General features: G+C 57.7%; 2 protein-coding genes across 6 annotated transcripts; one reads left to right on the forward strand and one right to left on the reverse strand.

The window, feature by feature from the left end:
• Positions 1 to 1,249: 1,249 nt before the first annotated feature.
• Positions 1,250 to 12,615, reverse strand: PRKCSH (protein kinase C substrate 80K-H). 4 transcript variants are annotated; one of them, XM_055343489.1, is made up of 18 exons: positions 12,512 to 12,615; positions 11,986 to 12,137; positions 11,654 to 11,770; positions 10,949 to 11,044; positions 10,793 to 10,850; positions 9,404 to 9,521; positions 7,847 to 7,976; positions 5,349 to 5,433; positions 4,689 to 4,767; positions 3,947 to 4,033; positions 3,489 to 3,650; positions 3,297 to 3,396; positions 2,735 to 2,804; positions 2,373 to 2,462; positions 2,144 to 2,218; positions 1,961 to 2,060; positions 1,680 to 1,864; positions 1,250 to 1,577 (listed from the first exon to the last, which is right to left on the reverse strand). In XM_055343489.1, the coding sequence occupies exons 2-17, from the start codon at positions 12,059 to 12,061 to the stop codon at positions 1,718 to 1,720; spliced, it is 1,590 nt and encodes a 529-aa protein (XP_055199464.1). In that variant the 5' UTR covers positions 12,062 to 12,137; positions 12,512 to 12,615; the 3' UTR covers positions 1,250 to 1,577; positions 1,680 to 1,717. The 4 variants fall into 4 exon arrangements, with proteins under 4 accessions (XP_055199464.1, XP_055199461.1, XP_055199462.1 ...); XM_055343486.1 differs by having other exon boundaries at positions 1,709 to 1,864; positions 3,468 to 3,650; XM_055343487.1 differs by having other exon boundaries at positions 1,701 to 1,864; positions 3,468 to 3,650.
• Positions 12,616 to 13,591: 976 nt separating this feature from the next.
• Positions 13,592 to 21,715, forward strand: ODAD3 (outer dynein arm docking complex subunit 3). 2 transcript variants are annotated; one of them, XM_055343493.1, is made up of 13 exons: positions 13,592 to 13,900; positions 14,919 to 15,040; positions 15,160 to 15,237; positions 16,983 to 17,153; positions 17,248 to 17,349; positions 17,435 to 17,560; positions 17,772 to 17,894; positions 18,440 to 18,592; positions 19,459 to 19,619; positions 19,701 to 19,857; positions 20,465 to 20,620; positions 21,137 to 21,221; positions 21,382 to 21,715. In XM_055343493.1, the coding sequence occupies exons 1-13, from the start codon at positions 13,660 to 13,662 to the stop codon at positions 21,498 to 21,500; spliced, it is 1,794 nt and encodes a 597-aa protein (XP_055199468.1). In that variant the 5' UTR covers positions 13,592 to 13,659; the 3' UTR covers positions 21,501 to 21,715. The 2 variants fall into 2 exon arrangements, with proteins under 2 accessions (XP_055199468.1, XP_055199469.1); XM_055343494.1 differs by having other exon boundaries at positions 16,986 to 17,153.
• The last annotated feature ends 10 nt before the right edge of the window (positions 21,716 to 21,725 follow it).

Here is a 21,725-nt window from a genome sequence, read left to right on the forward strand (position 1 = left end):
TCTGTGGGGCGTCCCCGCGGCCAGCGACGTCCGACGTCCGGGGTCTTAATGGGATTATTTTTGCTCGTCTTGAGAATTTTTTCAGTCCTCTTTAGCTGGTGAAAACCCTAGCTTGTTCTTGATACACGAACCTATTTATTCTTGTGGTTTTTAAAGTCCTTCCCAACCTCCCAGCACCCCTCCAGCAGGGCAGGCACCCCCAGCGGGTCCACCCCTCTCCCTCTGCTGTTTCTTGGGGCTCTCTCCCCTCCGCCCTCCGAGCGCAGGGACACGTGTGCACACGTGGGCAGCGTGCAGGGGGCGTCTGTGAGCAATAAGGGCTGGGTCTGTCCCCGACCCTGGGGCAGCCGGGCTCTGCAGAGGGGGCACCTCCCCACACCACCCCCCTCCCCACTGAGGCCTAGGCCCCTGACACCCCAAAGTCTGGGAGGGGACTTCTTTTTCTAAAACACAGAACTCAGCCCAGCCAGGCTCCCTCCCCAGAGGCCAGCCCCTCACCCCAGGGGCCAGGGGGCCTGGGGTCTTCCACAACCCTGGGGGGCAGGGGCAGGGCCCGTGGGATGGGGGCTCAGCCCCCTCCAGCCCTCCCTTCATCCTGTTATTTATTCAGAAGGTTTCAAATCACGACAAGAGTCCATGTTGGAGGTGATAAAGAACTGTAAAAAAAAAAAAAAAAAAAAAAAAATCGAGAAAAAGACAAAAAAAAAATCACAAAAACCCAAAACCCAACAAGAACACTTTGCGTTGCGTTTAGACTATTTATTACCGGGATTACAGGCCTGGCCGCGGTAACAGACTTTTACATGGAATTGTTTAATTATTTGTACTTTTCATGCCAGAAAATAAAAGTTCAGAATCTTACGGCCTCGGCTGTCTGTGTGCTGGCAGGTGGGGAGTGCTGGGAGTGTGTCACTGGTCCTGGCTGCGTGGCCACACCTAGGCCTGGCTCTCATCCGGAGCCCCCGCCCCTCCCCACTACACACACACACACACACACACACATACACACGACTTGGGGTGGGTGAGAAACCAATGCAGGCATTAGCCCAGATGGAAGTGGCCTGGGGGGTCCATCTGCCCTGCAGCGCTGGGCTTACTCCAGGGCCCACCGGGCAGCTCAGATGTAGGCTCTGATGAGACCGCAACCCTGACAGGGGAGGTGGGTGCTGGACCTGCAGAGAGCCGCCTCTCCTACATTCCACCCTCTGCCCATCCCATACCTGAGGAAAGCAAGGTGGACATAGCCTGGTTGGGGAGAGGGAATCGTGTTTATTGTTTTGAGGTCACAGGTCAAGTCACTCATCCCCACCAGGGAGGGAGGCAAACACCCTGGGCGGGGGCGGGCGCCCAGGGGGTGCGGAACTCCTTTATTCCACCTTTGGAGACCACCGGGGCCTGGGAAGGCGGCTGTGCCCTGCCCAGCCCCCCTGAGAGCAGGGCAAAGCTCCACACGGATACCGCCCCCACCCCCGCCCCCAATGCCAGGGTGAGGAGCCTGGAGGGGCAGGCCTCGGTCCCCTGGCGGAGCGCTGGGTGGGCAGGTGGCACCGTTGGGGATGTTTCTGAGCCTTGAGGTTCTGGAACCAGAGAGAGACCAAATGAGAAAGACGGAGAGGGAGGCGGAGGGGTGGGGAGAGAAGAGGTGCCTGCCTAGCTCTTTTCTTTAGAGCGTGCTGTACCCCCAAAGTTGAGGTGGGCACCTCCGCACCCAGGAGGGCTAGAGCTCATCGTGGTCACCATCAGTGGGCAGTTCAGGTGGTGGCTCTGGGCAGGCGGCTGGCGTCATCAGCTCCATGAGGTACTCGCAGCGACTGGGCTCTGTGGTGCTGGTCACCACTGTCTCCTTTCCACACAGCAGGCGCACCTGGGGCAGGCAGGTGAGCGTTCAGGGGGGCTTGGGGGGGGGCCTGGACCCCCGCCCCCAGCCCGCGCCCTGCCAGGACGCCCTGCCAGCACTCACGGTGGTGGAGCGGTTGGGGCCCTGCCAGCAGCCCGTGCCCTGCTCGTACTTCATGGCGCTGAACTTGTCATGCTCGGGGCCAGCCCATGAGCCCCAGGTGCTGCAGGAGAGTGAGGTGCTTAGGAGGGGGGCTGGAGGGGACTGGGGAGCTGGGGGAAGGAAGTCTGGTCTACACCCACTCACCCGAGGCTGGTGGGGGAGCCGCCAAGTTTGGGCTTCTGAGAGACGAGCTTGAAGGGGCAAAGCCGGTAGATGTATCTGTCACAGGATGGGGATGGTGAGCAGGGAACATGGGACCCCAGCCTCCTCAAACTCCCCTGACTGCCCGTAAGCCCACCCCTTCACCCCCCTGTCCTCGCCCAGGACCCCACAAGTCCACCCCACCCGCCCCGCTGGCCAGTGGTGGGCGCACTCGTTGGTGGTGAGCTCGTAGCACTGGCTGTACAGGTAGGCAAACTCTCCGTTGGGGCCAAAGTCAAAGGAAATCTCCTGCTCCAGGTTCCTGGAAGGGGGAGGCCAAGCAGTTAAGGGGCAGCTGGGGACGCCACAGCCTCGTCGGGATCACATGGGGAGGCCCACTCCAGCAAGGGAGGGCCACCTGGGGGCTGGGCTCAGGCTCCTCGCCGTCTGGGGACCCTCCCTGCAGGAGCCGCCACCGCCTCAGTAGAGGTAGCCTCGGCAACTCCCCATTACCACCTCCTCTGGGGAGCTCAGGGCAGGCGGCTACATGGCAGGTGCAAACACGGCCTTGTGTGGCCAGACACCGCCCCTTACCTGATGGACTCTTCCATGTCCCTCAAGGACCGCTCAGCCTCCTCAAACTTGTTGCGGGCCTCCTGGGCGGCTGGAGGGGGTGGGCAATGTGGGAGGAGGTCAGAGGTGCCCCAAAGCCCCATCCAGGAAGAGGGAGGGGGTGCCACGGACACACCCACTTCCCCCAGCTCCCGGCCTGCTCAGAGTGAGGACTGGGCCCAGGAAGGCCCTGCAGGCCTCCAGTCCCAGGGCAGACCCCACTCGGCTGCCCAGGCTCTGAACTCCTGAGGGAGGAGGAGGGCCAGGGCTCTTGGGGCCTTGCTGGCTCCTCACCCCAGCCTGGGGTGGCACAAACAAGCGGCAGCCTGAGGCAGGAGGGCCCCTGGGGCTGACGAGGCTAGTGATGGTTTCTCGAGGCCCCAGACACCCCCTCCAGGACAGCCCACACGCCCCAGGTTTGCTTGGGGCCAACACAAGCCCATCTTGGGAACCAAGTAAGGCCCATTGCATGGGCCCAGGCAGGCGCCAGGCACGGGAGCTTGGATTTGGGCAGGGTCCCCTCCCTCCCCGGCTTGGCGCGCACCATCAATGAAGGCCTGCGTCTGCTCATCATACGGCGGCATTTTGTCCTCTTCAGTGGGGCTGGCCGCAGGCTGCGGGGGCACCAGTGGGGGTGGGGCCTCCTGGGGGAGGGGCAGAGTCAGCAAGTGACCCAGCCCCCACCCAGTCACCCCCTTCTCCTCCAAACACACACCTTGGGCTGCTCCCTTGGCACCTGGGAATCTTCCTCCTCTTCCTCCTCCTCTTCCTCCTCCGGCTCCTCTTCCTCCTCCTCTTCCTCCTCTTCCATTGGTGGTGAGGGGACTGGAGGCTGCTCCTCCTTGGGCTCCTTCAGGTCAGGCTCCGACGGTGCAGTTGGGGGGCTGGTGGGTAGCACCTGGCGGGTGTGTGGGCAGCAGGTGCCGTGGGCTCCGTGGTCCACCCCCACCTCCCCGGGGCTCAAGCCCAAGCTCACACCATCACCCAGTGGGCAGCCTCTGTCTCTGCCCCTTCCAATGGGCCTGAAGGGAGGGACAGACAGCTGGCAGGGGGGGCCCTCCACAGAGGGTGCTTGGGTTACCCAGCTGGCCAGGGTGGCCCTGTGCCAGAACCAGAGGCAGTTCCTTTGTGAGGCATTTGGGAGGGGGAAGGCTGGGAGGGGGGCACTGCCTCTCTTCTCCTCCCCCGACTGACCTCAGACCGGTATTTGTCCCTGATGGCAGCCCAGAGACGGTCAGAGAAGGCAGTGGCGTCGGCGTGCACGTCTCCCCCAAGGAGGGCCTGTGTACATGTTGGGGGTGGTGTCAGGATTGGGGCCTCCATGTGCCCCGCTGTGTGCCAGGCACGGATGTGCCCTGACCACCCATGACCAGGCCCAGAAGGGGGCAGCACAGGCCTGTGGGAACAAGGAGGGGGCCCAGAGGAGGGGCGCAGGCGGGGACAAGCAGCCAGGGAGAGAAAGTGAGAGACACAGAGGGAGAAAGAGCTAGAGGGCACTGCAACCAGAGGTGGCTGGGCGCTTGGGAAGAGGTAGAGGCCCAGGCAGGACAGGGAAGAGGCCAGCAGCAGGGATCCGGACTGGTGAGGACAGGAGGCCAAGACCCACACCGAAGGACGAAGGACGGAGGATAGTGGGGCGAGGGTTGGGGGGATGAGGGGGAGCTGCATCTGGGGCCCGGTGGGCAGGAAATCTGGTGCTTTCCTAACCAGATGCCCCCGTGGCACCTGTGCACTGCCACTGGGTCCCCAAGGGCAGGGAGGAGAGCCAGGCTGTTACCCTCTGGCCTCACCCAGGCAAAGCCAAGTGGCGTCAGCCATGCCGGGCTTCCCAGCAACCCTGGGAGCAATCCATAACCAGCCTGGCCCCGCCGCCTGGCCCTACCGTCACCCTGGGGCAATGCCCTCTCCAAGTCCCGGGGCAAGAAGGATGGGGTACCTGAGCTTCCCCTTCAGAGAGAACCCCATCACCATCGGTGTCCAGCTCCGGATGGGTCTGCAGCTCGGTGACCGAGACCCTGCAGGGGCGCGGGCAGAGGCCCAGAGAGGTAAGGCCCACTGGCTCAGGGGCCCGCTACTCCCCCTCCCCGTTCTGCCCCAGAACTTATTTTAGGACCTCAAAGGGACAGGCGTAGAAGTTGGGAGAAGTGAGCTCTAGGGTTGGGGTTGGAGTGGGGCCCAGTCTCATCTCCTACCCAGTCCTGAAGACCCCACAGCCCTCAAGGGTCTCAGAAGAGACAGAGACTCCATGTTCCCACAGCCCACCCTGCCCTCAGCCATTAGCCTGGGCCAGCCAGCAAGGGCAGGGCCACGGCAGCATTGAAAGGGGTCTGGCTGTTGTCAAAGTGACCCAGGCCACAGAACGGGCTTAGGAAAAGTAATGGGGCCCCCCAGCTACCTCACCTGGCTCCTTGGTGTTGCGGGGGTGGTTTCCCTCATCTACCCTCAGATTTTTCTTTATACTTGAGCAAGCAGAGGCTTGTCCAGAATTGGTTTAGGACTAGCTAAGGACTCACGCCGGGGAGGTAGGGCTCAGGCACAGGGTAGGGGGAGGTGGGAGGAGGGAACCCCAGGCCCAGGGCAGGATGGACAGACTCACGCCCCATCCTTATCGTCATCCAGCTCCTGGAAAGCACTGGCTGCCAGCTCCTGTTCCCGCTGGGCCTTGGAGGCAGCCTGCTGCTCTGTGGAAGAGCCAGCTCCATCACCTGCCACCCTGAGGCCTGCCCTGCCCCGACACCCCATGTGGCCCACTGTGTGCGAGGTCCTACACTGGGTGCCATGTTGGGCCAGTGTAGAGCACAGTCCGGGGATGGGAGCCAGGAGACGCCAAAGGCTGGCCAGGGTGGGGGCCAAGGCAGAGTTGAGAAGTGCCAGATAGTGGGGAGACTGAAGCGGGGAGTTAAGAGGTTTTGCAAGCATGGGGGCTGGGCTCGAGAACACCCTAGGACTTTGGGTCTGAATAAGCAAGGGGCTGGCAAACGCCATGCCAGGGTGGGCGGGACATCACGCATAGGTCGGCCACGTCCAGGAGGCCCCCATGAGAAGCAGCCCATGCACCCCATATAGGCCTGCTCTCTGACACAAGGGTCAGGATGGAGACTGGAGTCTGGTGTGGCCAAGTCAGGAAGGCTTCCTGGGGGGCTCTGGGGAGTCCCAGGAAAAGCGAAAGCCAGCCGCACATGAGAGGGAACTGGGCTATGGCCAGCAGGGAGAGGCCTGCAGCTGTGCCTCTGCTCTGACGGTGCCTCCTCTGCTGGCCTCATCCCCACCTAGTCTGGCTGGAGGGGACAGCAGCTCCGGTGACCAAGCTCAGAGCGTACACCGGACCTCAGCTCAGCCATCTACGATGGGGTAAGTGGGGCTTCCTCTGCCACGCTGCAGCTCAGCCCGGGGATCCCACAGCGCCCCAGCAGAGCAAGCTGGCACTGTAACCTCTCACAGACGAGGGCGTGAGGCTGGCTGGCTGCAGGGACCTGCCCATGGTCACCCAGCTGGCGAAGGACAGAGCCGGGGCAGAGCCACAGAAAGGTTTAGGAGGTCAGCCTCCACCGGGATGAACAGAGAGACTTTCCAGCACCGGAGAGGAAGGCAGAGCTTGGGGCGGCTGTTTGAGTAGCAGAGCCTGAGTGTGATTCTAGGTGGAGGGAAGGTACCAGCTGGACACCACCCGGGAAAGAGGGGACATAACAAAGCCCGGGGTCTCTGAAGAGCAGCAGAGGGTGGAAGCCAGAACAGCCTCTGCTCACCTGCCCCAGGGCCACAAGGCTCCAGTCTGCTTTCAGGGAGTATCCAGAAGCTGCCCATTTCTCTCTACCTCTGTGCCCCCTACCCTGGTCCCAGCCCATCGCTTGCCTGGACCAATGTGGTCCGCTCCTCCCTGGTTTCCTGGCTTCTGTTCCGCCTCTGCTCAGAATCCTCTATGGCTTCTACCTCACTTGCAGTGAAAGCCTAAGTTCTCCCCATGATCCCCAAGGCCTGCCTTTGTCTCCACCACGACACGCATACTCCCTCTGTCCAGCCACACGGCAGTTAGCTGCTCCTTAAAAACCAGACATGATGCGGCCTCAGAGCCTTTGCACCTGTGCCTTCTGCCTGGCTCACTCGTCCTTCAGCAGGCAGGGGCTCTCTCTGTCTCGATCAGTGCTAAACTACTGGCACCTGGGGTGTGCAGCCACTCCATATACACTGGGTGACCTACTGGATTACGGATTATGAGAAACGAGGGCAGAGAGAGGAAGGGACAGAGAATGCAGCAGGTGCCCAGGGAAACGAAAAAGACCAGCAGTGCGGACTCAGAGACGGGGTGCCCACAGCTCCTGGTTACCAGCCCATCACCAGGGCCATGCTTCCCAAATCCTGCAACGATTGGTCCTTTAGCTAGTCTGGAGTGGGTTTCTGCCCCACCTCGCCCTTCTAGCCTGCTGCCCCAGGGTGACCCCCACTGGAGAGACTGAGGCCGAGGGCCAAGGCTTCCAATTTCCCAGAATGCAAGTATAACCTGCCAAGGGCAAGACAATGCTGGATGGAGCACAAAAACCATCTTCAACCAACCAAAGTGATACTAACTGCCAAGGCAAAGAGCAATTCGGGAAGATAAAAGAACTTGGAAGCACCTGGCAAATTTGGACATCTGATCTGATGAGAATTTGTAAGACAAGGGAGAGAAAAATCAAAGCCCCAGGTGGAGAGAATGGGAGAGCCCCCCCCACCTCATAACTACGCTATGACCCTGGCAGGGGCTGTCCCCTTACAGAGGCTGGACCAGAAATCACGCAGCCTGTGCTCACACCTGAGCTCCCATTGCCTGACAGGTTGGAGGGACCTCCAGCCTTTGCTCTGGATTCAGGGGATCCCCCAATGGTTCTGTCCCCACGTGGCTGGCAGGAAGAAGAGCCTCTCCTCTCAAGAGAAAAAAAAAAAATCACTTCTGCTAGACTGCAAATTATTCCTCCAAACAACTTCTGAATACAATGACCGACGCACAGGGCAAGACAACTAGGTGCATGGAGGTGCTGAGGTGCTGTGATCAAAAGTCAGGAGACATAGAAGCCAACAGGTCATGAGCGAGGCTCCCGGGGCCACCCCGTGACGTACCTTCCCACCGCTTCTGGTGCTGGTCTTTGGCCTCCTTCTCGGGCTTCTCGGCCTCCTCCTTCACCATTCGCAGCATCTCCACCTGGTCCTCCAGGGACTTCTTCCCGGCTTGTAGCTCAGTGAGCTTTTCCTGGGTGGGCAAGAGACCAGATGCCACTTCTCCTTCTGCCTCTACGCTACAGGGTGGCCACCAGGTGACCTCTCCAAAACACACAACCCCCTGGGTCTCCCCCTCCCTGGGGTCCCCCAGAGGTCACTAGAGGGAACCCTGAACACCTTGATGTAGCCCCCACAAGGTCCTGCATAATCAGGATCACCTCTCCAGCCCCGTCTGTGCCACACCTCTCTTAACCTGTAGGCTCCAACTACCCCAACATTTAGGTCCCCAAAAGCTCTGCTTCCAGTTCGTCACACGTGGTTTCTCTCTTTCTAGAATACTCTGCATGGCTAACTCTGAATTATTCTAAGATCTGAGTTAAGATAGAGGCCTTCTCCAGAAGCCGTCCCTGCTTCCTGCCCCCACAACAGGTGGGGGAAGGAGGGAGACTGGGGCACAAGTCTCCTCTATGCCACATAACCCCAACCCAGATACCCCTTTTCCCAGTGGCCCTGGGTGTCACTTTGTCACCTGTCCCTCTCAGTAGACAATATGCCCTGAGGCAATTCCAGGTCTGCTTCCAGTCTCATGCCCACTATACCACACCCCCGGGCCTCTGTGGATATTGCAAGAAGGAATGAGTGTGCATGAGGATGGGGCCCCAAGCTGGAGGGTCTTAGCCCAAGCCCCGGGGATCATTTTCCTCCTATGACCTTGACCCCCACCTCAGCCTGGCCTGCTCCCAGGATCCTCCTACTGCCCCAGAAGGGCAAAAGTCACTTGGAACCAACCTCACTCCATGGCTCCCCCACTGTCTTCTGAACTCAGAAAAGACTTCACTGCCTCTCCACCTCTGAACTCAGGAGGAGCCTCACCAGCCAGGGCATGGAGGTAAGAAAAACCCAGAACCTTCCCTGGGCAGAAAAACAGAGCTGAGCCCTCCTATGGAGGACCTGGCAAAAGTCCAGGAGCAGTGTTGAGGACTCTGACCTAACAGCCCAGGGGGTGGCAGGTAGGGGAGGAAGAGACACATGCCTAGGCACACAATTTCTTCCAACCTCTGCAGAACTCACCCTGTTGAACTAACCCGGCCCCTCTGATGTCTTGAATCCTCCTCCAAAACTGGGAGGTCACATGGTCATCAGTCTCATCTTACAGGGAACCAGGATGCAGAGAGGGGTCCCTCCCATTCTGGGATGCAGGAGGGGAGCTCCTCTAAGCCCACTTCAAGCTGCCACCCAAGGCCCTGGTCAATACCTGTGCTGCCCACCACCTGGTAACAACTTAACCAATGACTAAACAGCCAGTGGACAAATGAGTAAACCACAGCACACACACAGTAACTGGCCCTAGAACTCCACTATTCAGGGGCATGTGTCAAGGCCACCCAACCTCACTGGCCCCTGACTCCAGGCCTCAGGGCCCAGATCATCTTCGGCCAGCCCCACAGGGTCCCTCACCTGCTTCTCCTCCCGAGCCTTCTTCCAGTCCTCAATGAGGATCTTCTTTAGGCGGAACCCCTCTCGCGTGACCTCTGCCATCTGTTGCAGTGTCTCTCTCTCCTTCCGGCCCTTCTCTCTAGTGTGGAGAGAACACACAAGCACCGCCAAGGAGGCCTTTAGGGCTCAACCCACCTGCTGCCGGCCCCCTGCATTAGGAAACATGAAGAGCAAATCCTCCTCCCCCGACTTCCCGGGGCTCTCTTGGCCTCAGAGCCCTTCATCCTTGTCCTTGAGAGGAGGGACAGCACTCAGAGTTCGCCCATTGTAGGTGTCCAGGAAAGGGGCTAGGAAATGTCTGGATGTGGGGGTTAGAAGCTGCTCCCGAAAAAGGAAGAAAAACACAGAAATCCCAGACTCTCAGGCAAGAAGGCCAAGGGTTGTCCTTGACCTACCCTGTAGTTAAAAGATTTTCCATCAGGTGAGTTTAAAAAAGTATTGGGACTTTCAGGTTCCCTAAAAAACGAATCTAGCCTGGCCACTTGCCCTTAACTGACAGAAGTCAAGGGACAGGTGTTCCTTCAGATGCCACAATGCCCACCACGCCCTACTGCCTCAGACTCACCTGGTTTCTGCCGTTTATACTACTTGCCTATGGGCGTTTCAAATTTTAGGTCCTGCCACAAGAGCATAGCAATGAAAAGACTGGAGTCTCAGGATCAATCAGCCTGGGTACAAGTCCTGGTTCTGATGTGTCCTAGCTGTGGGAACCTAGGGAAGTCACTTTTTATCCTAAACTTGAGTTTCCTCATCTGTTGAACAGGCAACAATTGCACCTGGTTCTGGACCAGAGATGAAGTGGCAATGTGGTGTTCATTCAAAAGGCACCTGGCACAGAGTGAGCACTCGACACACAGAAGCAGAAAAGAGGGGATCCCTGGGTGGCGCAGCGGTTTGGCGCCTGCCTTTAGCCCAGGGCGCGATCCTGGAGACCCGGGATCGAGTCCCGCGTCGGGCTCCCGGTGCATGGAGCCTGCTTCTCCCTCTGCCTGTGTCTCTGCCTCTCTCTCTGTGTGTGTGTAACTATCATAAATAAAAAAAAAAATTTAAAAAAAAAAAAAAAAGAAGCAGAAAAGAGGGACACCTGGGTGGCTCAGTGGCTGGGCGCCTGCCTTCCACTCAGGTCGTGATCCTGGGATCCGGGATAGAGTCCCACATCAGGCTCCATGAAGGAAGCCTGCTTCTCCCTCTGCCTATGTCTCTGCCTCTCTATCTGTGTCTCTCATGAATAAATAAATAAATCTTTTTTTAAAAAAAAAGGGCAGAAAAGAGAAGGGCGCTTGGTTCACTGGGTGTAGTGAGGAAAGGGCTGGGGCGTGCGGTGGGGAGCAGCAGGTGCCAGCCACATACTTGCAGGTGTTCTCACAGACGATCCCGCTGTTGTACTCATCGGTGCCGTCACAGCAGTCTAAGAGCACAAAGCAGGGATGCGATGAGACCGGCAGTGGCTCCTCCCTACTCCCCCACGACCACCTATTTCCCCAACCCCGGTGTGCTCTCATTCACCACAAACTCCATCGTTGACCCATCTGGAGGAGATGTACAGGGGCTTGTAGCCAGTGTTGCTGCAGTGGAAGCTGCCATTAGGACAGGCGGCTGTACCTGTGGGAGGAAAAGTTTCTGGGGTGTGCTCAGGAGAAACATGTCACATCCACCCACAGGCAGATCCCCGGACACAGGTGTGCATAGACAGCCTGGGAGAGCAATCAACGCTGAGAAAGGGAAGGAAGGGCAGCTGCCTACCCGGAGCCTGAAGTAAACCCCTCCAGTGTCCGCTCCTGCCTCTCCCCAAGGCCCTCAGAACAGGGCCTGGCCAACTGCTCCAGCCCTTGCCTCCACTTGTCTTTGTCTGCTTTTTGACCCTACCTTGTCTCCCATCTCAGGGTATTTGCACATGCTGGCACCTCCATTTTTAGCACACTTTAGGATTCAGGTGAGATCTCACTTCCTGACCCCCAGGCTGGGGCCAAGGGGATGGGGGGGCTCTTGGGGCTCCTCTAGGAGCTATGGCCTTCCTCACCAACCCACAAACCACTCGCTTCTATGCCTGCTTTCCCCCACTCAACAGAGAGCCATGTGAAGGCAGGGCTGGATTTGTCTTGGTCACCACCATGCGGCCTGGCATTTCCCAGGCACTCAAAACAACGTCAAATGAATGAATGAATGAATGAATGAATGAATGAATGAATAAGTGAACAGAGAAAAACTCACCTGGCTCATCTGAGCCATCCTTGCAGTCACAGTAGTCATCATTGACCTGATCGAAAAGGATGGTGGCAGAGCCATCCAGGCAAGTGAAAGGCTTGGACTCGTCGTAGAAGTGATGGTCTGGGGACGGAGGCAAGCGGCTCAGCCCAGGGCAAGGAGAGGCCCGCTCAACAGAAAGGCAACCTCTGCCCCCACCTCGCAGCAGAGCATTGCCACCTTCCCTACCCAGAGGCCAGGAAACTGAGGCAGAAGGCCCAAAGCATCGATCTCGGGGGCCAAGTCGGCCCCTCCCACACCCTACCCTGACCTCCAGCCACCTCCCGTGGGGGACTCACTGGTGAGGGAGACGCCCCGGGGCCTCTTGACCTCCACGGCCCAGCACAGGGGCAGCAGCAACAGCAACAGTAACATCTCGCCGGAAGCTCGCAGACCGGAAACAGGTTCTGGGGAGGAAGCGGGCTGCGGGGAGATGTGCTGTGCCCCCACGCTGCGGCAAGAAAGGGACGCCGGTCAGGGGAGAGGGCTGCTTGCAGCCAAAGGAAGTCACCTCTTCCTCCAGCCAATTGGACTCTTCCATCGCTTCCCGGCAATGGGGGCTCACTTTGCTAACGGCACGGTGGGGGCTGGGGGAGGTGGTCTCCCCAGTCTTGCCCAGAGGGAGCCTCACTTTGCTCATATCAATGGTGGGAAGCTCAAAACCTCCACTCCCAATCCGGGGGGTGGTGGTGAGCTGTCCGATTCCCGCCAATCGGCGGAAGGGGTTAACAGTCCCACACTCTAGGAACGAACACCCTCCAGCTGCCCCCAATAAGAACCTGGGGTCACCGCCTCCCCCCGCGCGCGCGATAGTTCACCACCTACACGAGGCTGGGGCAAAGGTCAATATCCACCGCGCCCCCCAGCCCAGCAGCCAACCGTTCCTCCTGAAAAAAGAAAGCGGAAATTGGTGGGATCCGTCACTTCCGGCATCACGCCGCGCGTGCGGAGCGGTGCCTCAACGGTGCCATGTTGGGAGTGGCGAGTGGGGGAGGGGCCGGGCTGGACCCCAGGCGGCCATCTTGGATAGGACTGTGATGCCCTAGAGGGGCATCGTTCTCACGGTGCGCGCTTAATGGCGGCGCTAGGCTCCTCCATCTTGGGAGTGGCAGGTCCTACAGCCGGAAAAAAAGGTTCCTGAAAAATGCCCAGGAAACCCAGGGGAGTGGTGGTGGTGTAGAGAGTGCTTTAAAAAAAAACAAACAAGGGATCCCTGGGTGGCGCAGCGGTTTGGCGCCTGCCTTTGGCCCAGGGCGCGATCCTGGAGACCTGGAATCGAATCCCACGTCGGGCTCCCGGTGCATGGAGCCTGCTTCTCCCTCTGCCTGTGTCTCTGCCCCTCTCTCTCTCTCCCTCCTCTGTGCCTCTCATGAATAAATAAATAAAAGCTTTAAAAAAAAAAAAGTGTGTGTGTGTTGGGGGGAGGGTGCCTGGCTGGCTTAGTCCAGGAGCGGGGCTCTTGATATTGGGGGTTGGTTGTGGGTTCGAGCCCCATATTGGGTGTGGAGACTACGCAAAAATAAAATCGTAAAAAAAAAAAAAAGTAGGGGCGCCTGGCTGATTCTGACTTAGAACGTGTGATTCTTAATCTCAGGGATGTGCACTCCAGACCCAAACTGGGTGTGAGGATTACTTAAAAATAAAATCAAAAAACATTTTTTAAAGATGAGCACGTGACCCTAAAGTACCCTCCCCCCAGCGTCCAGCAGAGAGGCTGGGCCCCTGGCTATTGGACCGCCCCCTGCACAGCGCTGGCCAATGAGAGAGGTGGTGTGGAACGCGGGTGGTTTCCATGGGAACACTGGAAGGCGGGGGCGGAGGTTACCGAGCAACCGGAGATGCTGCGAGGCCCCGCCAAGCGGTGGGAAAGTGCATTCTCCCAGAGCCGGAGGAACTCGCGCTGACGAATCCCAGATAGGGGCAATGGCTAGTTGCCTCCTTAATCCTCAGGAACCCTAGGCCTCAACCCCGTCATGACGTCTCCCCTGTGCTGGCCGGCCTCCACCAACATCCTGCCTCCTCAGGACCAGGCTTTGACTTCCTCCAAGGCCAAGGGCAATCCGACTCAGACCCAGCACCATCACTCCCAAGGGAAGATTGTGGCCCATGCCTGGCCCCCACACCATTCCAAGTCAAGACCCCTCCATGCCCACAGGGGGAAGTCTGCTGTGCAAACGCAGGTGGCAGAGTTACAAAAGAAGATACAACTGTTAGGTAAGATGGCTGGAAGAGGAATAAAGAATCAGGAGTCAGCAGTGTCCACCCAGCCCTCTGACCAGGCACAGTGTGACAAGGGCCTTTCACCACCATTCATCCAGGTGACCAGTTTCTGGAAGCAAAAACTCGTACTTCTTCATGGTTTTCCTCATCTCTCTTATAAAATCTTTCCTGGGCGCAGAACCAACAGGATTGTGTTTCATACTTTTGTATGATTTCAGCTTTTCTACCATGCATGGGGGCAGGGGTGGTGGTGGTAAAGAACAAAGATTCTAGAGCCAGATTTTCTGGGTTCAAATCTTGGCTCTGCATATACTGTTTGATCTTGGGGGACTGTGAGTAGCCTAATTGATCTCAGTTTCTCTATTCGTAAAATGGGGATAGTGAGAGTACAACCCTACAGGAAGCTGAAATATATAAAGTGGTAAGAACAGTGCCTGACACATAGTAAAGCACTATAAAGGGTAAACCAATGTTTCTCAATGGGAGAGGGCTATTTTGCTTCTCAGTGAACATTTGGCAATGTCTGGAGACATTTTTGATGGTCACATTGTTGGGAGGGGGTGCTGCTGTCATCTAATGGGTGGAAGTTAGGGATGCTGCTCCCCATCTGACAGTCCATGGGACAGATCAAAACAAATAATTATTCGTCCCAAATATCAGTCATGCCAAGGTTGCAACATTCTGATGTGACCCATAATTATTACTGTTTTGTCATTCTTAGAAGGTAATCTTGCACAGTAGTTGAAGGTTTGGGCTCAGGAATCAGACTTCTTGAGACCATGAACGTTGTAATAAGCCTGAGCCTCATTCTTCTCGTCTGTAAATGGGTAGGATATGGATATGCACCTGTTGACATACAGCATTTGATACCTGGAAAGTTCTTTGTCCAACATCCAGCATATACTAAGTGCTCAAACTAGTGTATTGTTATAATATTAAGTTAATGATAACAAAAACAGCTTCCCTCTGGGAAGACCCCAACACCCTGCTTGTGTACCTTACATGACCTCAGAGGGTGACCGGAAGGCCTTTTATGAGAACAGCCAGTGGAACATCAAGAAGAATCAGGAGACCATCAACCGTCTTCGTGAGGAGACCAGGGCGTTGCAAGTACAGCTGACAGACCTGCTCCAGGTGAGGGTGCAGAAGTGGGTGAAGGGTTTCCAGGAAGCAGGGCAGCATCCCCAAGGGCAGGGTGCTGCCTCAAGTGGGAGTGGTCTGGGTGAGCGATGACTGGGCTCCTGTCCTTGCAGGGAGATGAGAAAGTGGTCCAGACCGTGATTCGGGAGTGGAGGTCAGAGAAGCCATACCTGAAGAACAGGACAGGACAGGTTTGCCCCACCCCACCCCACTATCTCCCTTCATTTCCAGCTTGTGTCCCCTCCTTGCTGGACTCCCTGCCTCATCTCATCTTCTCCAGTCCTTTCTCCACACCAGCTGGCATTCATCTATTCATTCAATTAACCTTTATCACACACCGACCATGTGCTAGGCATGGTATTAGGTATTGGTGACTATGCAGTCAAAAAAACAGACCAATCTGCACTCCTCAGAACTTCATATCCTCCTGGGGAAAAGACAATGGGGGGTGGTGCAGGAGGGGAACAAGAACAAATACAGAAAGTAATTTCCAGTAGTGATAAGAGAAATGAATAAAATAGCAGAGTGACTTCCTAGAGATGGATGGGGTAGAGGTTTGCACTTTTTTTTTTTTTGAAGATGTTTATTTGAGAGAGAGAGAGTGCACACATGCAAGCATGGGGTGGGGAGAGCAGAGGGAGAGGGGAAGCAGACTCCTGCTGAGCACAGAGCCTGCTGTGAGGCCCTGGATTCCAGGGCCCAAAATCATGACCTAAGCCAAAGGCAGACACTGAACCAACTGAGCCAACCAGGTGCCCCAAGGGGTTTGTACTTTAGATTGGGGTGGGGAGTCAGCAAAGCCCCCTCTCTCTAAGAAGGTGATATTTGAGCTGAGAATGAGACAGGCAAGAAATGATTTTGAGAAAAGTGTTCTAGGCAAAGGGAACAGTGAATGCAAAGTCCCTGAGGTAGAAACAAGGGGTAGAGTGTTGGAGATGATAACATCTCCAGTGCGGCAGAGGAGTGTGTGAGCGGGTCTCCATAGGAGGTGAGCATCAGGAGAGTCGGCAAGGGGGCACCTGGGTGGCTCAGTCAGTTAAGAATCTGACTTCGGTCCAGGTCATGATTTTGAGGTCCTGGTGTTGAGCCCTGCTTGTTCCTCTGCCCCTCCTCCTACTCGTGTTCTCCCTCTCTCAAATAAATAAAATCTTTAATTAAAAAAAAAAAAAGGATCAGCAGGGGCTGAATCTTCCAGCAGGCTTAGCTGGCCATGATAAAGAGTGCAGGTTTTATGACAAATCAGAGAAGTGGGTAGCAGAGTGTGAGGAAGCAAGAATGGAGGTCAGATGGTGAAGATGGTGTTGGCTGTACTCAGACAAAAGTGGTGGAAATAGGAAGAAAAAGGTATCTCTGGGAAAACCTTTGAAATAGAACAAAGCATTGCTAATGAATCGGATGTAGGTGGGAGAAGAAAAGGTGAGGACATTGAGCTGTTGGACTGAGCACCTGGAAGGATGAAGCTGCTATGAGCCGAAATGGAGAAGATTCAAGGGAGGCCGACTTCGGGGAATCTCACACACTCAATCTTGGACATGATAGTTTCGAGATGCCTGTGGAGACGCCTGGAAGGCAGTGTAGATAGATATGGGTATATGACCCTCTAGTTCTGGGAGTGGGGCAGGGCTGGGGGTTAAATCTGGATGTCTTCAGCCTGTGGTCCAACCATGAGCCTGGATAGGTCCATCAAGGTGGTGGGTATGAACAGAAGTGAGAAGAGCCTGAGTCCGTCCCTCCTGGGGGCCAAGGAAATGGAGAAGGGACAGCCAGGGTGGAAAACTGGCATCCTGGAAGCCACCAAAGATGACGATCTGCAGGGGATCAGCTCGGTCAGATGCTGCTGAGACCCCGGGTGATAAGAAACAAGATGTGGGAGAAGAAAGGGAGGAAGGATTAGGTGGGAGGGTTGAGACTGCCTCTGGGGCTCACCTCCCCCCAGCAGGCCCTGGAGCACCTGGACCACCGACTGAGTGAGAAGGTGAAGCAGCTGAACACTCTGCGGCACCAGGTGGGCCTGCGGCAGAAGTGGCTGGACGAGCTCCAGCTGCAGCACAGCCTCCGCGAGCTGGAGATTGCAGAAATGCGGAATGGCAACACGGAGGTGGCCAAGGTGAGGCTACCCAGGGGCGGGAGGAGGGCAGGGATATCCTGGGAAGAACTTGAGAGGGGAAGAAAAGGCTCAGCCCAGCCTTGCCTCCCTCTAGACCATGCGGAACCTGGAGAACCGCCTGGAGAAGGCCCGGATGAAGGCTGAAGAGGCTGAACACATTACCGGTGTGTACCTGCAGCTCAAGGCCTATCTCCAGGTGGGGACCAGCACGGCTGGGGGGCGACGTGGGAGGGCCAGCTGCCAAGGCACAGTGGTCACAGGCCCTCCACCCCCACCCCCAGGAGGAGAGCCTTCACTTGGAAAACCGGCTGGATTTCATGGAGGCTGAGGTGGTGAGGGCAAAACGCGAGCTAGAGGAGCTGCAAGTGGTGAACCAGGAGGCGTTCAACGCCCAGGATATCGCCAAGGTGCCAGCCCACCAGGCCCCGGGGTTCCTGCCCAGACGCCATGGTCTCCTGGCCCCCAGAATCCGGACCCCAGCTGTCCCCGAGCTCCTCCCACCTGTCTCCCAGATGCCGCAGCCTGGCCCAGCTGCCTGAAGTTGTTGGGCCAGGCTACTCCAGCCCTGAGCCACGGTGGGTACCAGCTGGTCCCCCTGTCATCCTGCTCTTCCTTCAGAACCAGCTGCAGTATCTGGAGGAGACCGTGTTCCGAGAGCGCAAGAAGCGTGAGCGCTACATAACTGAGTGCAAGAAGCGGGCGGAAGATAGGAAGCTGCAGAACGAACGCATGGAGCGCAAGGTGGCCCTGTCCAGGGGTGCAGGGGGTGTTCAACCCCAGCCTGCCCCAGCCTAGACCTGGCCCGGCCCCACCCCTGCCCTGCTCTTAACATTTCTCCGGACTCCGCCCAGCGCCACCTCCTCTTGATGCCAGGGTTCCTCCCACTAACCTGCCCTCGCCCTCCTCCCATCAGATTGCCTGTCTGGAGGAGCCGCCAGATGTCCCCTCACTCGCTGGTGGTCCCCATCCTTCCCCACCTGATTACCCCCCCCCCAAAAACACACACACCTAAATCTGATCCGGCCTCTAGCCACAACCCCTTACTCGAGGCCCCGCCCCTGCTCTCTTGACCCCGCCTCTTTGCACGGCCCCTGTGACTGCCCCTCGCTGACCAACCCTTTCCTGCCCTCCTGACCCCTAACTGGGTGCCCCAAGACTTTACCCTGGCTCCCCAGTCGGGCCCTGCCCCCTCGCGGTCCCCTGTCCTGCGACCCCTCTCTCTGGCCCCTGCCCTCAATCCTTGCCTGAGAGTTGACTCTCCCGCCCTGGCCTCAACCTGTGAGCAGACCCAGCGTGAGCACGTGCTGCTGCAGTCGGAAGATTCCACCCAGGACAGCCTGCGCGTCAAAGACAAGGAGCTGAAGCAGCGCTGGACCATGTACCAGACAGAGATGCTTTTTGGCAAGGTCAAGGATGCCACCGGGGTGGCCGAAACCCATGTGAGTGCTGCCGGCGGCCCGCAACGCTCTCCGCCCTCTAGTTGCGCTCAAGCTGAGCCCAGCCCAGTGAAGCCAACCCAGCCAGCCTCCCCTTTCCGCGGGCTCAGTTCCTCAGCCAACACAAACCTCTATTCGTAAAAGACACTTCTTCTGCCTCTAGCTAGTGCCCCGTTCTTCTCCTCACAGCAAAACCCACATGAGCTGTCCACCCTCGCCATCATTCCCTCTCCTGTTCACTCTAACACTGGCGCTTTCCTTGGCGTGTCAGCTCTGTGAGAAGTGTGAGCTTTGTCTCTTCTGTGTTTACGGCGCCTGTACCATGGTCTGGGGCACTGCTGACTGCCCACTGCCACTCTTGGACTCTGGCAAGCCGGACCCCTGTCCAGTTTCTGCCTTTTGGGCAGTCTCCCAGTGCTGCTTCTTTCATAGGATAACCCCGGAGGAGTTCTGGGACTCCAAGCTATGGGAGTCATCTGGGGCGCTGTGGCCAGGCACCTTTCCAGAAATTGGCCTGGTGGGCAACTACCTCTGAGATTGGCCATATTTCCTCACTGGATTGGGTGAGATTCACAGTCACAATGTGGATGGCAGGTTGATTTTGAAGAGCAACTATGCTCACTGCTACCCTGCACCACACGCTGATTTTGGCTGATTCAAATTCCTCATATAGACAAGGACCCTGCAAAAATTATGTGTCAGGGGCTTAACATCCTTGAGGCACCTCTGAGTCTGACTCACAGAGTCCCTAAACATTGCTGTGGAGAAGCCACCGGCTTAGGCCATCTGTCCTGCACACCCAGGGGAAAGTAGGAGGAGGTGCACTCAGATCTGCCCAGGCCTCCCTCTGACGGGCTGGTGGTCTGCAGGCGGTGGTGAGGCGGTTCCTGGCACAGGGGGATACATTCAGGCATTTGGAGACACTCAAAAGCGAGAACGAGCAGTCGCTGCTGAGGCTGAAGCAAGAGAAGCAGCAGTTGCAGCGAGAGCTGGAAGACCTCAAGTACTCAGGGGAGGCCACGATTGTGAGGTGAGACCCCGTGCCCAAGGAAGAGAATGAGGGGCCTCCGGGCTCAGGTTTCTCCAGTGGTGACCTCCCCATTGCCTGTAGTCAGCAGAAGCTGCAAGCTGAGTTGCAGGAGCGCCTCAAGGCCGAAGAGCTGCGCCTTGCTGAGGCACAGGATCAGTTGGAACGGACCAAGCGGGCTATGCAAGTGACCAAGGAGAGCCTTGAACACCTGGCGGGCAAACTGAACTGCATCACAGTGGTAGGCCTGCCCCCCCCCAAGGAAGTTCAGCCCAGAGCCTCCCACAATCCACGAGGGTGTGGTTCCTGCCCTTACTCAGGGGAACCTGCTTGAGAGGACCAACCCTCTGCCCTGTCCAGGACGTCAGAAACCTGCCTACAGGGGACACCCATCCCCCCTCCTCAAAGTCCCCACCCCCATCTCCCTGAGGGAAACCGCCTTAGTTCTCAAGAGGCTCAGGACTTCAGAGACGCTGTCCCATCTTCATGGGAAAAATCCCACCTTGCCTCTCCATCCCAAACCTGAGTTTGGGTGGCCCGAGACAGGGAGAGCCCCACCGTGCCCGCAGCAGAGTCCCATTTCTTCCGAAAGTCACCCCTGAAATGGCTTCTCGAGTTATTACCCCCTTCCCTCCACTAAAACCCTTCATTCCACCCATTGCTTTTGTCTCTGGAGTTCGGAGGCTCTGCCCTCACCGGGGCGTGGGCCTTGACAATAGAAGCCCCACGGGGGATAGATAGCATCACCCCTGTTGGCGGTCCGTCACCTTCCAAAGGTCCTGCCCGGGTGGAACGAGTCCCAGAGGCCCGCCCCCTCCAGGCTGATTCAGCTCCGCCCCCGGCCGCAGGTGGATGGCCGCTTCGCGGGAAAGGAGCTGGATCCCAAGGCAGGGGACTATCTGCCAGACCTGCTGGGCCTCGTGGAAGAAAAGCTGCTGAAGCTGCAGGCACAGCTCGAGAGTCACAACGTGCCAGGGATGCTGCGCCACCTCAGCGACGACGAGGTGCGCGTACAGCCGGGGGCGGGGCTGAGGAGGCGGGACTGGGGCCGAAGAGCAGGGAGGGGCGGGAGGAGGGGGACACCAGGGGGGAGGCCTATGGGGCGGAAATGAGTTCCAGGGACAACGTGTGAGGTTTGTAGAGTGAGGAAAGCTTCCAGAGGGTCCTGGAGGCCAGTAGGCAGGACTGGGGAGTGAGAGAGAGAGAGAGAGAGAGAGAGTGTGTGTGTGTGTGTGTGTGTGTGTGTGTGTGTGTGTGTGTGTGTGTGTGTCCCCGCGCGCGCATCAAGGGACTGGCCCCCAGAACCAGGGGCGGGCCTACGGGCAGGGGGGCGGGGCTGGGTATCCGGGTACGCTCTAAGAACAAACAATTACACTGGTCCCGAGAAAAACTAAACTGGACGAATGGGCAGAGGTGCATTTGGAATCAGGGTGTACCTTGGAATGGGGTAAGGAGGAAGGGCCACAGGACTTCCCTGCAGCCTCTACACCACCGTCTTCTCTCCCGCTCCGCCCCCCCAGTTCTACTCCACCCTAGAGGGAAAGCTGCCCACGTACAACACCCGCATCGCCCTGCCCCTTGCCAGTCTCAAGGACAAGTTCTTCGGTCAGTATGGTCATGGAAGGGGGGCGGGGCTGGGGGCCCGAGCTGACCAACGGAAAGTGGTCGGAGGCCGGGCGTGAGGCCAAGTTGGGGGGTGGTAAAGGCTGGGAATGGAAATCTGAGCCAAGAATAGGAACCCGGATCCCCTCATTGCCCTGTGCAGACGAAGAGGAGAGTGAGGACGAGGACAACGACGTGGTGACCCGTGCGGCGCTTAAGATTCGTTCCCAGAAATTAATCGAATCTCGCAGCAAGAAACGCAGTCGTTTGAAGAAGTCCTAGACTCACCCTCGCGCACACCTGGCACTGCCGGGCTCCTGGGGAGCTCCCAACCCCTCTGGGCCCAGCCTCAGGCCCACGGGGCCCCCTCAAGGGCTAAACGCGACTGGGAGGAGGGAGCAGAGCAGGGCCCGTGGCGCCGGGAATAGAGAAGGGGGCCGGACTGCCAGTCGTTCCCATAGTAAATCTTACAAGGCGAGCCCGAGCTGGCCTCAGGATCATGCAATA

The sequence above is a fragment of the Nyctereutes procyonoides genome, unplaced genomic scaffold, assembly GCF_905146905.1.
Source record: "Nyctereutes procyonoides isolate TBG_1078 unplaced genomic scaffold, NYPRO_anot_genome, whole genome shotgun sequence".
In the NCBI taxonomy this organism is placed as follows: Eukaryota; Metazoa; Chordata; class Mammalia; order Carnivora; family Canidae; genus Nyctereutes; species Nyctereutes procyonoides.

What these genes read in the sequence shown, in the direction of transcription:
- PRKCSH (XM_055343486.1), bottom strand. Translation starts at nt 12,061, where the DNA reads ATGTTACTGTTGCTGTTGCTGCTGCCCCTGTGCTGGGCCGTGGAGGTC. An exon ending in CCGGGGCGTCTCCCTCACCA is followed by an intron (nt 11,771 to 11,985) that starts GTGAGTCCCCCA and finishes CTCCGTCCCCAG; the next exon opens with ACCATCACTTCTACGACGAG. An exon ending in GTCTGTGAGAACACCTGCAA is followed by an intron (nt 9,522 to 10,792) that starts GTATGTGGCTGG and finishes TCTCCACACTAG; the next exon opens with AGAGAAGGGCCGGAAGGAGA.
- ODAD3 (XM_055343493.1), top strand. Translation starts at nt 13,660, where the DNA reads ATGACGTCTCCCCTGTGCTGGCCGGCCTCCACCAACATCCTGCCTCCT. An exon ending in GCAACACGGAGGTGGCCAAG is followed by an intron (nt 17,154 to 17,247) that starts GTGAGGCTACCC and finishes GCCTCCCTCTAG; the next exon opens with ACCATGCGGAACCTGGAGAA. An exon ending in CCGGGGTGGCCGAAACCCAT is followed by an intron (nt 18,593 to 19,458) that starts GTGAGTGCTGCC and finishes GGTGGTCTGCAG; the next exon opens with GCGGTGGTGAGGCGGTTCCT.